Genomic DNA, 19337 nt, shown 5'->3' on the forward strand with positions numbered 1-19337 from the left:
AGTCATGTACAACTCTTTGTGACAGGCTCCTCTGTCCATGGAATTCTCCAGGCAAGAATACTGGAGTAGACTGTGATTCCTTTCTCCAGGGCATCTTCCCGACCCATGGATGGAACCCGGGTTTCCTACATTGCAGGCAGAATTTTTAACGTCTGAGCCACCAGGGAAGCCCAAAAAAGAGATGTACTGAAGCATTAAAAATTAAACTTCTTCTGTTCTTCCTTAAAATATGTGATAAATATTGGTACGACCAAGGAAATATGCTAAAACAATGCAAAGATTAAACACACATGACACCTTGCTACCTAGGCAGATTCATTTTTCAGATTCTAAACCCAGAGTGTTCGTTCGTTTGAAAGCTGGTGGCACTAAAAATTGGTTTTTAGGCAAGACCTCTCTCCTCACCTGTAAAATGGGAATAGTAACAGTACCTACTTCATGGTACTATTATAAAGATTAAGTTAAAGAAGTATCTGTAAAGTGTTAAGAACAAAAAGTTTAAGTTTTGTTAAATAAACACATGAAGGATTCAATTATTAGAGAACTTTTAATCTTTCATAATAGAAGAATCTTGGTACTAACTTTTTCATATCACCTGTCTGTAATAGCACAGTACTGTCACACATAAATCGAAATATGCATTATGTAAAATCTCATGGCATTTGTATTTGAGAATCTAGTAAAAACTTCAGATGGATTAAGCACCAAAGAATCTTATATATACCACTTTAAGTAACCTCTTGGTATCATAAAAACTAGTAAATTTTAAAAAGCAACACTGAAAGTTAAAGAAAAAGTGATAAGCAATTATTTCTGAACATTAATTCTGTACTATGTATTCTAAAACATGTAATACAAGAAATTTCTAATTCCTAACTATGCAATTATGGTAAACTTCAAGAAAAATATTATAACTCCAATTAGTCTAACCCATCTGAAAAACCTCATATAAAGAAGCAGATTTTTAAGGAGCCATAGTCAAATTTTTTAAAATAAAAATGTGCACTACATTTAAAATGTATATTTTATTTTAAATTTTAATATTTTAAAAGTATTTTTATGCAGCTTCTCAGAAATTAATTTATGCTGGCTAAGTGGTAAAGTTAGATAAAATTTCATTATCATTTCATTATAATAATCTCAAATTCAATAAATTCGTGATTATACTTAATGGAGCCTTTTCTGGGGCTGTTTTATTTTAAAGCATTAAAAAAGAAATCCTTTAAAAAAAAAAAAAAAAGAAATCCTTTTATATTTTGGTGAAGTTTTATTTTTACTTATGGACTAATTTTTGATCCCATAAAAACTAAAAAAAATACTTCTGGCTAAAACATTAATAGATTCAGAGCAAAGCAGATTGGAGAAAATAATGCAAATTCAATAAAATGTTCAATCCAATTCTATAATGTAATCCTTATGAAAAGTAAACCATTGTGGTTCAAATGAATGCCTTTTTCTTTTTTTAATGAAAAATGAGGCTTATAATATGGTATCTGGAAGGGTACCTTTGAGGTTAAACAAACCTAAGTTTGACTACCAGCCCCACCACTTCTTAGTTAAATTAAGTGATTGTAAGCCAAATTCTTAATGTCTCTCTTAGCCTCGATTTTTTCATCTGGAAAATGGGGTTTTAGGAGTAGCTACTCATATTTATAGTCTGAAGATTAAATAAGGTTATTTCTTAAAAATAGCCCCTGACAATTTTAAGTGCTCAAAACAACAACAAAAAAAAGTTAGCTCCTATAGTAAGAAAAGCAAGTAAGAACAAATTAAATTCCTTTTCCACAGTATTACCAAGAAATACTTTAATGAAAAGGAGGCTTTATTTTCAATAGCTTTTAGTACAGCCCCTTAATGGCGCAATGATATGCACACAAACTTTCTCTCTCCCTGTCTCCTTCCCTAAAACTGATATTTATAAAGAACTGATCATTTATAAAACAAGTTTTATAATGTACACCACCACTCTCATACTAGTCTCTCTATCAGGTAATAATCAAAACACAAAACTAAATAAACTGCAAACATTTCTCAGTCCTGAAGAAAGCCACATACCCTTACCTCCTTCAGCAGTCTTGTAAGCTAGGCCTCTTGGCATTACTTCAGAAAGAAACACAAGCTATCCTTTCTTCCCAACCTCACTTTGCTCTGAGGTTTCATGGTAAGCGAATGTTTTAAAATAACTTTTTTTAAAAAAAAACAACTTAACAGGTGTTATACACACAGACACACAGACTTACTACATACTTCTGTCAACAGGATCAGAATTTTCAAAGACAATATAAATGCAACTGAGTATATATATGATATTTAATGGAATCCAATATGAATTTTAAAATACATCTTCTAATTAAAGTTTAGATAAAATACACAAATCTTAAGTTCTGTCTCTTGACATCCTCTTCTAAAGTTTAAGAAAAAAAGATTACTTGATGACTCTGGAAACCAAATCTTCACAGTAATTATCAGTAATAATCTGTGCTTGGAATTTTATTGCTTTAAATGTGGATTTTTTAATTAATACTTGTGGCTCAAGTCTTTGCCCAGAGACAAAGCAGTCTAGGATGATTCAAATCACTGATGAAAGTTTCACAATGATATAATGCAGTTAGAGCTGTCACTCCTGGGTGTGGACTTACCTGCGCGTCAATGTCAATGGCAGGGTAGATAGGAAGCATGGCTGAAGGAGAGATGATAGGGCTTGGAGTTGGAGTCTGAGGTTGGGAAATGGAAGCAGCGATACTGTGGGTAGGAGTGTTTGACATTGCAGATGCTCTTCCACTGACTGCTGTTGGACAAAATAACTGCACTTAATAAGGATGAAACACTGTTAGGTAACAGCAAGAAATAATTATTAGAAAATAGTTAAAGATATTTAAAAACAAATTATCTACAGAGAAACTGCCATAGCACTAATAGCTCATTTTCCTGGTTATTTCTGACATTGGACACAGAGCAAAATTTAAATATATATTGAAAGTAACCCATTTGCTAAACAATAATCCATGTGGAAAACAAATTCCCCTCTTATGGTATGTAATCATAAAACTTTAGTTCAAAATAACCCTGAAAACAAAAATATTTTTATGAATTAAAATTAATATGTATGCAAATGGTTATCCATATGTCTTCTTAATCAGAAAAGGAATAAAAGTTAAAATAGTCAAGTTCAGGAGAAAATGTGACTTTTACCTGCCAATTTCACACCTCATAGTCTAGAACTAATGAAAGTAATATCACTGGGGATATTCACTATGGACTGTTTAAAATACTTCCTATTCTTTTATTAGCTGTAGACAGGGGGTGGCCCTCAATATGACAGTATGTATATATATAAATTTGATCCTCACACAGAAACAGTTTCTCACATACAGAAATTATTCTGAAGGAGGTGAAATGCCCACCAATCAATCAAGCAATCACACTGGACTTAGAAGGATGAAATTAAAAGATTAGGGTAGAAATAAATGCATGCATGCAACCATCCTTGAAATGTAGATTATTGTTAGTTCTTATAAGTGTAATTTTGCCATGATATTATTTTCACCAAAATAAGTAAATTAAGAAGGGGCTAATTAGGTCAGTACTTGAGGTGGGAGAATTTCAAGGTGGTAGCAGTTGAGGGTACTTTACTCCCTCATCAACTGACTTTTGGAGTTGACATGTGAATATCAACCCTTCCCCCGCTTATTGAAAATGCTAATCTTAAATGATCAACAGTAGTATGGATTTAAGTTACCAACGTAGTTATCAACTACATCAGACAGAAAACAATCATGATTTACAACTGGATCTGAAACCAGCAAGAGAGGTTATTTATGATCCTACCAAGAACAAAACTGAAATTGACCTTATTATAACAATTATAAACATGATTGTCAATTAAAAAATCTATTTTACATGAAATCCTCAGTTCAGGCACAAACATACACTATACATTATAGCAACACACATTCTATAATTATACATTTTAAAGTCCACTTAAAAGCCAAAAGAAAAACAAAGGAGGAAACAAAACAAAACAAACAAAACACACTCTTCAAATCCTTAGGGATCCAGATCAATAGAAAAGGGTATGTACTAATTCATTAATCACCTAATGACCTTGATATTGTTACTCCATGTTGGTAATTTTGTATGTTAAGAAAAAGATCAAGACAATTCAAATGTACACATTTTAGATAAAAATTTCAAAACCATATAAAATCTATGGCTCTTAAAATAGATTCCATATTCTCCTTTGATTAGATATTCACAAATGAAAATGCTACCCTAAACACAAAATTAGCTTAAACAGAGTGAACATCAATCTGTCCAAAAAACTGATTTTTACTTCATGATACTAAACAACAAAAAAATCTCAGCTTTACTGTTAAATGGCTAAATTATAATTTATATTTCAATTATAATAAGTTCTTCTAAAGAACATATAAGTTGGTTTTCTTATTTTTGGTCAAGGAGATAGGAAACATCAATTTCCTCGTATCACTTCCTTTCAGGTACCTATGAAATTGCTTTACTAAAACTAAATAACTGCCTGTCACTCATCCATTCTCTACAATGAAAATTAATAACTGTAAATATGTAGGTACCCGAAGGAACTGTGGTACTGACCAGATCTTTACATGTGGAACTTCATTAGTGTTAAAGAGTTCAGAGAGGTTTTAACAACAGGTAAGGAAAGAGGAAATCTTGAGAGCACAGCAAAGCAAGGTGTTAAGACTGGTTAAACAGGAAACTGATCTTGCTTTGGCTAGTATAGAAACCAGGGAAGACAGAAGATCCTGGCCAGCCAAGTGCTAGAGAAAAAGCAACTGAACCTTATAAGAGCATCAGATAAACTGGGACTATTCAATAAAGGACGGAGATTATGCTTAAGGAAAAAAGAAAGACAAGACTAAGCCTAATGAAGGTGTAAGATATTTAAAAATCCAAAGAAATGGAAATGGTTATTAGTCAACTGAAATAACAAGTACTACCACAGAAGAAGTTCAAAGAAATGCTGTGGAAGTTAAGTGTATATGTGTATGTTTGTGCATGTGTACATGCATGATGCAGGAATGGGTTGCAGGGGGGTAGCTGGTGGTTTTTAATCCTGTTCTTTATTCTGGCCATCTCGCCTCTCCCCATATGAATGAGAATAAACAAGCAAAGTATTTTTATAATATGACAAGTGTTTGTCATATTTCCTGAAAAGTTTTACACGTAAAAAAATTTTTATATGAAGATATGTAACACAGGTAGAATTGAATTATTTTTGTTTGGTAAACAAATCACAGAAAAATTACTTTACAAGCCTCCAATGATTCTGACTGGCATAAAAATTATACAACTGGCAAATCATTATTGATAACTATGCCCAAGAACATCAGGTAAATTCTGATAGCATATCAAAATGTTAAAAATATTCATTGGTATGTAATGTCCATTCTTCACTTAATTGAATAAGTAAGTCAATTCTATACATTCTTTGGTAGTTCAATTTACATAATAGTAAGAATACCATTATGATCTAAATGAATGGTCATGAAAGAAATATCAAATTTGGGATCTGGAGCTAATAATGTATGCTTCAATTTTCATAATATATCTACTGTTTTTAAAATTACATTCCCAATTATTATAAACAGCTAATGGTGATTGGTAGTAATTTTAAAATCTATAAAACAATTTATACTTAACACAAGAATCTTCATTGTTCTTACTAATGATTAATAGCATTTTTTTCTGATGTAGTTACTGGACCCTCTAAGATCAGCAGAAATTTTCATTCCACATGTTACTGTTGAGGTGATACTAGAAGAGAACTGGGAAACTTTTGAGTAATTTCTAAGTACAAAATCTGTGTCATTAGTTGGTTTCTTAGTTTCTCAGTGTTACCTACTAAATATCTCATATATGCCTGTGCTTCACTTCAGTCATATCCAACCCCTTTGAGATCCTACAGACTGCACCCCACCAGGCTCTCTGTCCATGGGATTCTCCAGGCAAGGACACTGGAGTGGGCTGCCATGCCCGCCTCCAGGTGATCTTCCCTACCCAGGGATTGAACCCACGTCTCCCACACTGCAGGTGGATTCTTTACCACTGAATAACCAGGAGGCCCAACTAAATATCTCAACACTATACAATTTAGTTTTCTCTTATTCTTTTAAAAAATTAAAAGTTATATTATATATAATCTCACTATCATATATGATGTTACTTAAACATAGTTTCAAAATTAGAAAAATTCATTCATCCTTTAAATATAAACCAAAGAATTACAAAGGGAGAAGAGAGCAGATAAAAATTATCAAAATTCACCTATTTAATCCCTTTGTTTTCCCCTGTTCCTTCCTTTTCTGGTTCTTTTTTTTTTTTTAATGGAAAAAATTGCCCTTTTCAGTATAGTATTCTCACCCCGTGAAATCTCATTCTACTAGTTTGTTATAAAACTCATGAAAAATATTCAATAAATAAAGAGAACTAGAACCACTGAAACAACTTCCTAAAATACTTTTTTTTGCCAACGAAACTAAAATGTAAAAAAAGTTCTCTGGCTACCCAGTTAAAGATATATCATTTATGACACTGTCAGGGGACTATACCTTTCCATAATACAATTACAATTAGAAAGAAACTACACATTAACATTCATAAAGGATAAATCACTGACATACTATATAATCAAATCTTATTTGGTTTGGTACTTTTTTAGTGTTGTAAAAGTGTTTACATTTTTTTTTTTTAATATTCATCAGATTTGAAGTCTGATCCATCAGGATATAAAGTATTTCTGTTCACAAATAAGATTTCTGATGTATCCTACTAGTTTTGCAGTTCAACTTCTATCAATTTCCCAGTTTATTGGTGTGAATACAGAAGCAAAAAAGCCAAAATTCTATCAGTATTCTTAACTTAGAAAAAAACAAGAAACAAACAAACAAAAAATTAAACATCAACCCGACTACCAAAAAACCTAGATTCCCAGCCTACCCACCTAAGCCAGAAAGTTTCAGCCACTTGCACTGAATGAGCTAATTTTTAATTTGACCTGTATCCATCTGAGAACTTCTGAGATTGAAATAATATTTCTAAAGATATACATGGGTCAAGAGTCCAGAAACAGTTCTCAAGTTGGGTAACGGCAAAAAATTCTGGCACACTCTTACTCGCCTTAAGCAAATCATATTTGATACCTGCTCATAACAATATAAACCCACCTGCCATGATGTCATCCAGCGTGTCATTGAGGGTCTGAGCAGGGCTGGCTACCATTAACCCTTGTTGTGTTTCTGTCAGAATTCCTTGCCCCAGCCCTGCCAACTGTGCTTGGCCCAGTACTGGCTGTCCAACTATCACTCCTTGCAGTTCTGTAAGATTTGCGATGGACCCTGGAGGCAAGGGACCTGCCGCCAGAGGCAAAGCTTGAGGCATGGCCAGAGGCTGGATTGGTGCAAAACCCATCTGAGCAGCAGTTTGCTGGGGTTCATCTTTAAGCAAAACGGGATCCACTTGCTGCAACCGTGCATAGTCTCCCTCAGAAAGCTGTTCTCCAACCCCAACTGGAGTTAGCAGTCCCAGATGTTGGCAAGACTGTTGCTGCTGCTGCTGAAGTTGAATTCTTTGAGCTTTAACCTCTAGATACTGCTTTTTTAGCTGCTGCTGAGTTTTCAGTTGTAACTCTCGTTCTACTTTCTGTAGTTCCTCCAAAATCTTTTGTTTCTTCTGGATTTGTTCCTCCCTTGTTTTGTTCAGCTCCTCGATCTTCTCCTTGGTAAGTTGGTCAGCATGAGCCAGTTCCAACGACTGCAGCTGTGCATTCTTTTCTATGGCTTCTTTTATCCTCTGTTCCAGTTCTGTTAACTTTCCCTGAGCCTCTTCTACAATGCTCTCTGGAGACTGATTGGTGATGTAACCCTGTACATCCTGGCTGTTTGCTGGCAAATGGCTGCTGGACTTTTGTTTAGAAGCAGCTGTGTGAAAAAGAAACCCCCTCAGAAGTGCACATGAATGGCATCCTCATTACAGAGTTACTGTTGGGAGGTTTAGTGCCAACAGTTATGCACCAAGTTATTATATCCACAGAAGGTGAAAATGCACTGTTAAGGAGTTAAAAACAAATTCACCTTCTTTATCACAAATATAAAATGTATGTATTTTATGTGCATAGAATAATCTTTGGGAAATTAATTTCAGAATTTTAAAAATATCACATGGCTAAAATTAGACAATAGAGGGATGCAGATTTGTGATATCAAAGTGGTACAATTAAAATAAAATCTAAGGCTATGTGTAGATAGATACCTCACCTGATCATAAAGATGTAAAAACTTATCATAAGAACAGAAAAATAATGCTAAATTATTATGATGTAGAGAAAACTTAAACCTCTAAGTCAAGGTTTTTCTACATTTAATAATCTGTGCCTTTTAAACACACACACATACACACAAAGAGTACTCAAACCACTGAGAAGTACCAGGAAATTAAAATTCAACTAAAATATCTTTGTTGGGGCCTACCATCTTCAAGATTGATAAAGGTAAGATAGAAATTCACATATTCATAAAGCTACTTGGCCAGTAGACAACTGGAATTCAGTTTCCCTGGAAGAAAAGATGCTGAACTATGACATTCATCGTATCTCCCGACAGCCAGGTGAATAAACGTATCTGGCTATCGGTATAGCAATCATTTGCTTGGGATACCAACTGAAAAAGGTGCCAAGGCTCTAGATTGGTAGCAGTGATTGAAAAGAACTGGTGAAAATACTTAGTATTACTGTCGGTAAAATAATACAGGTAGCCAAAAACCAAAAAGTTAAAGCCACACTGGTTCTTCAGGTAAAACTTTCTAAAAAGAAAAACTGATTCAAACTAGTTGCTGTTTCGGGACATGACTTACGAATTATACATGATGTAACATCCACAAGGAAAATATGGACCTGAGAGTTCTAGTCAAACAAACAACCATATCTGAAGTAACTTTGAATTCTTGGTTGAGAAAAGGTATTTCAGATATAAAATCTATATTAAGCCAGTTATTCTAAAATAAAATTTAATTTTGATCTAGCTATTAATATTATGCCTTGTATCACTACAGAAATTTTAGTAATTTACAAAAATGTCACCCAATTATACCCAGTCTAATATTTTAACATGAATAGAAATTACTAGTTATTAGAGAAAATCACAGATAATCAGAATTGCATCAAAGATGAGCATCTGAATTTCTAGTAATACTTCTCATTCCAGCACAAATTCGTGCTCTCAACTATGTTCTTTCCCAATAACATGCTTTTTTTCATTGTTTTAAAAAAATTTATGCCAACTTAGTAAAATTCATTTCTTCGTGGAAAAATAATTTTATATGGCTATTTTTTTTTCAGTCTTATCATTTTTACTTGGACAACCTGAAGGCTTTAGAAATATAACTGACCTTTATTCCTGATGGGAAGAGTGGTGGCAACATTGGCAGGTGGTTTGTCAGGCTCCTGAGGCGGGACAACCATGGGCAGTGCTTGAACTGGTACTCGCGGAGCCTAAGACAAATGAAACTGATTATATTTCTGCCTGTCCTATACCTTCCATTAAATAATATGCTTTAAATGATTCAGTTGGTAAAGAATCTGAATGCAATGTGGAAGACCTGGGTTCGATCCCTGGGTTGGGAAAATTCCCTGGAGGAGGGCATGGTAACCCACTCCAGTATTTTTGCCTGGAGAATCCACATGGACAGAGGAGCCTGGCAGGCTGCAATCCATGGGGTCACAAATTATCAGATATGACTGTGCAATTGGATGCCACAGAATGAAGAATAAGTTGTGAAGATCCATTCAAAATATTTTTTAACATGACATAATCTCAGGGAACAATGTATTTACTTAAAATATGCTGGTATCAAATTATTTCCATGATTTTTCTTTTTCTGGCCATACCACAAAAGTGCCATCCACTGGGACAAGGAAATCCCTCCAAGATATTTTTTTTAAATAGACTTGGAAATCAAAAGGTTATTCTGGCCATAGTAAGAAAGCAAAGCAAAATCAAATCAATCTAGAATGTGAGTATTATACTGAATGGTCATTAACCGAATACATTATCTTTAAAGAGAATTGCATATTATAACAAAAAACAATCATTCTATGTCTGGAACGATGACTAAAAAAGGGATCAAGATAATATAAAATGCTTCAGTTTAGAATCTTACCCTATTTAAATCGTGGGATGGGGGGGTTAATTGAGTGACATCTGGTGGAGGGGCTGAAAGCAAATTATTAGGATAGTCCAAAAGATAGCAAACAACGCTTGTATGACCACCTTTTGCTGCTTCTATCAACATAGTCGAGCCATCCTAAAAGAGTGAATATGGAAAGGGAAAAAACAGTTTTGCAAATTAATTTACAGAACCATTAAGGAAGATAAAGCCAACAGGTCCCAAATACATTACAGTTTCAATTTTAGTAAAGAATACTTTCCTCTAAAAACAGAAAATGAACACATTCAGAATGTCAATACAAGTTGAACTTGTAGATAACGTGTTATGCTCAAGAGTGAAGATTAATTCACAATGCTACCTGAAACATTTGAGTGACATACTTTTAAACGGTGAGTAGGATCTGCCCCATGAGCCAGAAGCAGTTCCACCACTGCCAGATGGCCCCCTGCACAGGCCAGGGACAGGACAGTGTGGTCGTTATTAGCTGTGGTTCTATTCACATTTGCTCCTAAAACAGACAACCCAAGAAAAATTATGTTAATAGAATGTTGTTTCTTAAATTATGGTAGACTTCAAAATCAAAAAGTAGAGAGAACAGGATGATGAAGCCCCACATATTCATTACCCAGCTTCAGTGATTATAAACATGGCCAATCTCATTTCACATATACCCACATCCATTCTCCTCTCCCATCTTGAATTATTCTAAAATAAATCCCAAACATATAATTTCATCCATAAACGTTTAAGTATGCAACATTAAAAATTAAGGATAAAAGTATATATTACTCGTAATATAATCACTGTTTTATAAAAGTAAAATATAAAGTTTTATCTAAATTTTTCTATCTTCAGTGGGCAAGATGACTAAAAACCAATAAATAAATAAATCACACTGCCCTCTACGGGCCAAATAATGGAAGAAATTAACAAAAAATAGGAAGTAATAGTAGTAAAATTCTCATCCCTGATTTGCATCACTGTGCGAGGCATGTGGGAAATGGAAAAAATAGCAGGAAGAAACTGGAATCAGATTCATTAATTAAACAAAGGAAGAGAGGAGATAATAGCTGAAAATAATTTCATTCTTGAATATCATGTGTTATGCATAAACATGTAACACAAATAAATGTTTAAATTGCCTAAAATAATTTGACCAATACATTATTTCTGACTTATCAACAAACTTCAGTAGTTTTGGTAAAAAAGAAATGGCATATATTGCCTTTTTAATTGTATATCGTCTACATAGTATCTCTTTATCAATGCTGAATCAAAAGTAAAATCTCTAATCTCCTATACTGAAGTTCATGAAAAAGTTTCAACTTGAACTCATATAGTAAATACCTAAGAGATAATTTAAAGAAAGTAATAATATGCTACTTTTGTTAATTAGGATATTGGTTTTCAAACAGAATAAATGACCATGAATAAAAATGCATTTTTGGCATATTTTTTCCATTTCAATTTTTAGCTTTTTTTGGGTGGGCTGTGTTATATTTATGATTACGTCTTTATATTTTACAAAGAAGGAAACCTAGGCCCAGGGAAATATAAATAAAGGAGAAAAGTGTCTTGCCTTCAAGTTAATCAGTGGCAGAAACTTGGCACAAAAATCCAGGTTTCAAGATAAATTATTACATGAACAGAACAGACTTCAAGCAATCTAAGCCCTCATTTACATAGAGAAATTTTTCTTTATTGAAATGTTACTCAACAAGTGTGTTACCCAGTATGACAACTCTTCATGGAATGGTTCTGTGTTGCAGGGTATTTATCAACTACCCACTCACAAAAATCTCAATAGCATTCCTCCATCACATGATACCCACAAAATGTCCTTTACCTCTAAATCTCTTAATACCCAAGGGCAGGGAATAGACATCTCTGGGAAAAAAAAGTCACTGCCTTACACAAACCTACCTTTACTAATTAGGAACTGAACAGTACAAACATGGCCAGCTCGTGCAGCTTTCATTAAAGGAGTTCTTCCACCTTCAGATTCATGCTCCTGTTTAAAAAATACAGACTTACTTGGTATTTAATTTCTAGTGAACAATTATTCTTTTTCATGAAATCAAAATGAAAAGAGTTGGACTAATTTTGGAATCTAAATATATTAAATAACATGCTCTGAAGTAAATCAAGGAATACATTGTTTAAACTATCTCCAATTAGAAGCATGCTCTTTGGAAATATATTAAGAACTGAAATTATATTCAGTGATTGCTGTGCCCTTATCTGAATCCATCTGGCTAATTCTTCCTTCTCTCTCTACCAAAGGGATTGTGGAATTTGAGCGAGGAATGGCACTCTAGCATAGCCCTCTCCAAACAATCAACACTATCTCCATCCACTACAAGTAATTTTCTTTTCATAAGTTTTTATCTTATCTGTATGAATTTCTAAAGTACACCACTCTCTCTTATATACTTCTCATTATTTCTATTTTACCTTACACATACAGTGATAATTTAAATATCTTTTTAATACTACTAACGACAAGATATTACTACAGATTTCTGGGTTTCAAAAGAATGAAGAACCAATTGCATTCTTGTGATTCAGAATATCAGCACAGGAAAAATTTTCAGGTCTTACAGTATAAAGGTTTGAGAAAACTACCTTTTATAAAGCATTTTATATGTCAATCTTTTTACACTTACATCTGATGATTTTTCTCTTAAGTCACACACTAAGTTGTTTAACTGCAATTAACTAAGCAAGATTACATTGCTGCCATGTTTCACAGTCACTGTGGTAAACACTGTAAATATAGCCCCTAAGCTGAAGTAGGTCAAAACCTAATAAGAGAAACAGGCACATAACTAGCTAGAATATAACATGCATTGTAAGCTCTTCAAGAGTTGTACCAACACAGAGCTGAAAGAGACCACAACAGTAATCTAATTTAACCTTTTCCTTTCACAAATGAGAAGTTAAATAAATTTTAAGAAACCAGTTAATTGAGGAGCTTGTTTCTGTCTGTGTGAATTTCTGTCATAAACTATGAACTGCTACATGAAAGCACACAGGTGTTCACGGTTTACCTAAAACCTACTTTTCTTACTCCCACACAGGCTAAACTGGAAGAATGCCTCCCCCACCCCCCGCCGAATCGCTTTATTTTTCCCTCTCTCTCTGTCTGTACTCATACTAATTTTTCCAACTGGAGGTACCTCTTTTGTTACAACATTACGGTATCTACCTTTCTAAACCTTATCCAGCCCCAAACATAACATCTCAGATGACGTCTTCACCCGCTCTGAGCTGTTTACCCTTTCCCTGAGAATGACCTCAGTATTTCACCCTTCTCACTAAAAGTCATCTGACGGGACTGCCCTGGTGGATCAGTGGCAAAAAACCCACCTGCCTGTTACAGGAGACAGGAGTTTGATCCCTGGTCTGGGAAGATCCTCCATGCCATAGAACAATGAAACCCCTGCACCAGAACTACCCAGTTTGCACTCTAGAGCCCAGGGAGCCACAATTACTGAGGCCTGTGCACCCCTGAGCCTGTGCTCCACAACAAGAGAAGCCACTGCAATGAGAAGGCCACGTACTGCATCTAGAGAGCATCCCCCCACTTGCCATAACTAGAAAAAGCCCAAGCAGCATAACTAGAAGACGACGCAGCACAGCCAAAAAATTAAATAAATAAATCTTAAAAAAAAAAAAGGTATCTGAGAGAAAATATTACTTATCTTTTTAACTCCTTTATTTATTAATGCTTTGAATAGTACAGGTACAATTTATTTCCTAAACTACAGTGAAATGCCCCTAAGCAATATGTGCCTTTTTATGACAAATCAAAGAAACTTCTAAAAATAGTTAAGTACCTACAAGAAAATTTGTACTAATTATTACCATCAATTATTAACATATCAAACACAAAATTTTCCCTTTTTTTGTAGGGGGAAAGGGGTTGTTGACTGGATATTGCTGCTAACGAGGAAATAAGAATGGACACAAAACAGCGTAGGGAAAAAGTATGACTAAACAAATAAACAATGGTGAAAAGGTGAACATAAAATTAGAAGTAAAGAAATACCTTTTGTCTACAGGCTCCACAGGATTTTAAGTTAATTTCTTGTCTTAGCTTTAAGATTTAGAAAGTGCCATGGCTTACCAGATCTGCTCCTGCCTGAAGTAAGACATCGGCTACATCGGTATGACCATTTTCACAGGCATACGTTAGTGCTGTATCCCCTGTTGCTGTTGTTGCATGAACATTAGCTCCTGCAGTGGTGTTAGACACACAGCCTTAACAAAAGAATCATAAGACACAAATGTGGACACTGAAATTTCTTTTAGAGAAGCCATATCGCCTCAGATTACACCAAACAGCCTTATTCATTTCGAGAAATAGAGAATATTGTCTGCATGTTTAAAAGCAAAAAAGAAAAAAACTAGAAACAGACTACTGCTTAAAATTAAAACTGCAGATACTTTGAACAGCAATAAGGTCAATTATTTACTCAGAATACACACAAAAACGTATCTTATTATTTTTCTATACACATTCAGTGCATCATACATCAGGAAAAAAGTTATTTGCATTGTAACACTTTTACTTATATAAATCATGCAAAAAAAAAAAAAAAAAAAACCACCTCCCAAATGCAAAAATGCCTACCTGCAGCTAATAAGTATTTAACTAACTCCAAATGACCCTCTTGAGCAGCTTCCATTAAAGGGGTAGAACACCCCAGTTCTATATCAGCTCCTGCCTTAATTAAAAAGTCTGCCACTTCCAGAAAGCCTCCACAGCAAGCCAAAGTCAAGGCAGTTTCTTGAGTTTCTTCTGTCTGTGCATTGATATTTGCTCCTAAAATATATTTAAAGAAAGTCATTAACTTATTCCAGAGATAAGCAAAGAATGGTTATTGCCTAATAAATTATATTTCAAAAATGAACATTTATATTACTTTATTAAATTATAAAGTGCCTCTCCCCCTACTTCAAGAGGCAGTTAAAAATAAAGAAAACTATCAAAACCACATCTATGAGTCCATATTTGATATACACTGCTGGAATAAGATTCAGCCAGAAGGTGTTGATACAAGTCATGTGATTTAAGGACTTAGGAAAAATAAAACATAGTCCCTTGTTATAAAGATCCAAAATAATGATGGTAAAGATGTTGATGAAAATAACATATAATATTTAACATGCTATTTGTCAGGCAATATTTAATGCATTTTACATATTTTTATTAGCTCCATTTTTGCAGCTAAGGAAATGAGATTAATTAACCTGTCCAAGATCACAACATTATCATCACTACTATCACCATCACCACAGCTAACACTTAACTGGCACAATATGACAAAAATGTCCTAAAAGCTTTATATGTATCTATAAACTCTCACAATACTAATAGAGATGATAATTTGTAAGGCACAGAAAGTTAGAAATATATAACCTACAACCCTACCCACCCCCTAGTTCTTTCTGTTTTTATTCGCATAGCACACAAAGGCTCTGAAAGGTCTTAAATATTAAAGTATATTTAATTTTATTTAGCACAGTATGGTGTTATTTTCAGAGCAAATACTTTAGCACCTCATTATGAATCTACTGGAAAGATGAAATAATTAAATTCAACTTTATAAATTATCATCTTACATGTTACAGATTTATGCCTTAGTATCTTGATTGGTATTGGTTACCTTGGCCTAAAAGTAAAGCCACCATTTCTTCATGTCCTTCACGAGCGGCTTCCATCAGTGGTGTATAGCCTTCATCATTGACTTCTTCCAGGCTAGCTCCTCTCTCAATAAGCAAAGCTGCAAGTTCCACGTGCCCACCACATGCAGCCAAAGTCAACGGCGATTCAAATGAATCAGCAGGCATGTTCACTTGGGCACCACTGTCAAGAAGCAACCTAGCTACTTCGACATGGCCATCCTGATTACAATGCAATTAAAAAAGTGAATCAGCACCATTAAAAAAATCGTCAAAAATACTTCTCAACTGTTAGACAATGAAGTTCACTGATCTCAATCCAAATAAGAATTAATCAATCTACATTTAAGAGTTGAGTAAGCAAGTTGACCTATTTCAACTCCTTTAGTATTTATTGTCGTGGTAGAGACTGAGGATATAAAATATGTAGAAAAATACTTCCAATCAAAAAATGTATTTACCAACAGGAAAAAAACACAGTTAAATACACAAAACAAGAGATTACTATGAGATAACATCAATACTGCATAGTATAAGCTTAAATGCTAAAAGGATAAAGTTTAGAAAGGGGAAAGTAGGATTTTCATAGGAACCTTAAGGACAAGCAAATTTCTGATTAGGTAGAAAAAGAAAAATGTAATGCTTTTTAGAGTGGGGGAATTCAGCATGATATATTAGTGAAAGGGGAACACAATACACGTGGTACTTCCTTTGTTGTTCACAATCAAATGCCAGTGAAAATTAATAAAAAGAAGTTCTCAGTTAATTATCTTCTGTCTCCTTTATCAGTCTCCCTTTCCCACAGCTTTCCTCCCTTTCCCAAACTACTGGCAACTCCACGGCTCACTTTTCCATTCTTTCTTCTTTTGATATACTTTTTCCTTCTTCATTACCTCACAGATATTTCATCTTCTTTCAAACATGTCATGCCCATTTTTACCTTGGTACTTGCCATATTACACAACGTTAATGGTTTTAAGACTATTTTACTTACTTGCTGTTACCATGCTGTTCCTTTAGCTCAGACTTTTCTTCCTCCATAAGCAGTCAACTCTTACATTTCCTTCAAAGTCCAGTTTAAAACCTCAGTCTCTTAGCAAGTCTCTAAACCTATGGCCCCTACTAATATCTTTCATTTGCTTATAACATTTAATTCCATTGCATGCAGAGTAGGCCCACAGAATATTCCATTTTAATTATTTAATCTACACATAGGTTGTTTCTCTAGTGGGGGTCACAAGACTGTTTTAAGTTCCTTATCATGGGGATATTACTGAGCATTTTACACACATTTTGTCATTTAATACTCAAAACAACCCTAAAGAAGGATATTATCCTCATTTTAACAGGTGGGGAACTCTAAACCCTCCAAGAAAACCTGTTTGTTCAAAAGAATGATTTAACACTGGTATGGCAATAAGAAAAACAAAAATGGCTTAAATGGCTACTTAATATTTTTTAAATTACTAATTACAATTTAACATCCTTTCAATAATCATTCTCTGAAGGGAAGTTGAGACAAGAAACCAAATTAATTTGGGGTCATTTTATCTTTGGTATGTTTTCTCATAAATCTGTCTATAAAGTTATTATGATACATTTCTGTGCCACAAGTCACAGACTGAAATGCAAAAGTTTAAGAGTACTATTATTATACATTCTCAAGAACAAACTAAAGTTCTTAAAAAAAGGAATTCAGGGTTGAGAAAAGACCACAACAGAGGAAGAATTATGTAACACAAACAATATTCTAATTTCAAATTTTTCATAAATTTTAAATTATGGGTTTTATGAACATGTTTACTTTGTATTATGTACATACTCTTGTGGATTATGATCTCATCTTTAACATCCTTGATCAATCTGTCAGAAAGTCATTTTTGCACCAATTATATAAAACCAGTATAGTTATGTGAGACCAAGAAAATGAAGGTTGTGCTACAAAGCTTCAGAAAGCACTCTGATGAAAGTTAATGTTGTTCAACTGGCTCTGAAAATGACTGATAACTCAGATAGCTAAGGTTCTGATCCACGGTAAGTCAAGATAAACAGAATCTTTGAACACAGGGAAATGGCACTCATTATCCACTGGCTCTGTCTCTACCCAATATATAAACTTTAAGTATTTCACCAATCTTACCATGCAAGCCTCCATTAAAGCAGTGTGCATTTCATCTGTTTTATGCTCTTGATCTGCGCCTGCTTCCAAAAGAAATCGCACCATCTCTAGATGTCCTAAACCAAAAATTTATAAGATTACTTAAAATATTTTATTACTCCAAAAAAGTAGTTATAATATTTTGAAAACCTGTATTTAACTTACAGTAATAAATATATCAGCAGAATACTAAAATCAGCTACAAGCCACCCTTACCGCCCAACACAAATTATACAAGTAATCTGTGCTGTTCTACTCCTTACCCTTTTGCCCCAGAAAATGCTGCTACTAGAATCCTCGCTGCAGGTGAGCAAGGTTGGCACTAAAATGCAGCACCTGGAATATCCCCTCCACAACCTTGTTAAGCCCAGGCATGTCACAGTTATTTATACTATAGACTAAACTAGCTTTTGTGAACTGTAGCCTAGGATGAAAAATCACCAATGAAGTTATTTTTATGAGGCAATGAGCTTTAAGTTTCAATAACAAACTCACAGATGTTTTAGGAACAAGCCGTTTGTAAGGTGGAAACTGTATATGTCAAAATATCCTTGAAACACCACCATTTATATTTATCCATTTAGATATTAATGTATATACAGATATACACATATATATATTTACATAGTTTCAAATAAACCATAATCTTCAATTCACATAATGAATACCTTATAAGTAGTTACAAACATTACCAATTATATTTTTAAAAGGACTTCCCATACCATGTAAGAAACAATAGAAAAGTTACTAATTTCTCCCCCTACTTTATCTGGAATTAGCTGCAGTCAATTCTCAATCGACTTGGAATGGAGTGAAGGACTGGATAGCGGAATCATAGTTAAAACTAAATTAACTTTGGTGAGTAAGTGTTGTATCTGCCATACCTTGTTTTTGCTAACAAATTATACTTCCTTCCTCTCTGTCATTCTCCCTTCCCAAAGATCCACATCTACGTTTAGTCTTGGCCTGAATTCTAGCCCTTCCCCATCTCCTCCATGTCAATTTGTATCCTAGGAGACTCACGAGAAATAGAGCCAAGTTAAGAGTGTGTACAGATCCTTGGAAGTAGCAGAAATGTTCTCCAGGAGCTCAGTTCTTTATCCAGTTTCTTTAATAAAAGCCTGCAAGCCCTAACCTCAGCAGGATGGGGCTACAAGCAAAGCAGAGAGGGAAAAGTAGTTATATATAACCCCATCTCAATGCTCACTGGCCAGTTGGCTTTCAGTGATAAAATGGAGCCAGTTTCTCTTTCAAACTTTGTGAAAAGTTTGTGAAAAGGTGAGAGAGA

At 34.2% G+C, this 19337-nt stretch overlaps 1 protein-coding gene across 11 annotated transcripts in view; it reads right to left on the reverse strand.

The window, feature by feature from the left end:
* Nucleotides 1-19337, reverse strand: part of ANKRD17 (ankyrin repeat domain 17) — a 161609-nt gene that overhangs the window by 52963 nt on the left and 89309 nt on the right. For 4 of the 11 annotated variants that reach the window (XM_043447807.1, XM_043447803.1, XM_043447808.1 and 1 more), the window contains exons 7-16: nt 18032-18126; nt 15876-16113; nt 14840-15031; nt 14333-14466; nt 12127-12214; nt 10584-10711; nt 10195-10338; nt 9424-9526; nt 7206-7958; nt 2640-2788 (exon numbers count right to left, since the gene is read on the reverse strand). In XM_043447807.1, the coding sequence (XP_043303742.1) occupies nt 2640-2788; nt 7206-7958; nt 9424-9526; nt 10195-10338; nt 10584-10711; nt 12127-12214; nt 14333-14466; nt 14840-15031; nt 15876-16113; nt 18032-18126 (2024 nt within the window). The remainder of the gene's footprint in view (nt 1-2639; nt 2789-7205; nt 7959-9423; nt 9527-10194; nt 10339-10583; nt 10712-12126; nt 12215-14332; nt 14467-14839; nt 15032-15875; nt 16114-18031; nt 18127-19337) is intronic. The other 7 variants (XM_043447805.1, XM_043447809.1, XM_043447806.1 and 4 more) reach the window with 6 other exon arrangements.

This window comes from Cervus canadensis, chromosome 26 (genome assembly GCF_019320065.1).
Source record: "Cervus canadensis isolate Bull #8, Minnesota chromosome 26, ASM1932006v1, whole genome shotgun sequence".
Classification (NCBI taxonomy): domain Eukaryota; kingdom Metazoa; phylum Chordata; class Mammalia; order Artiodactyla; family Cervidae; genus Cervus; species Cervus canadensis.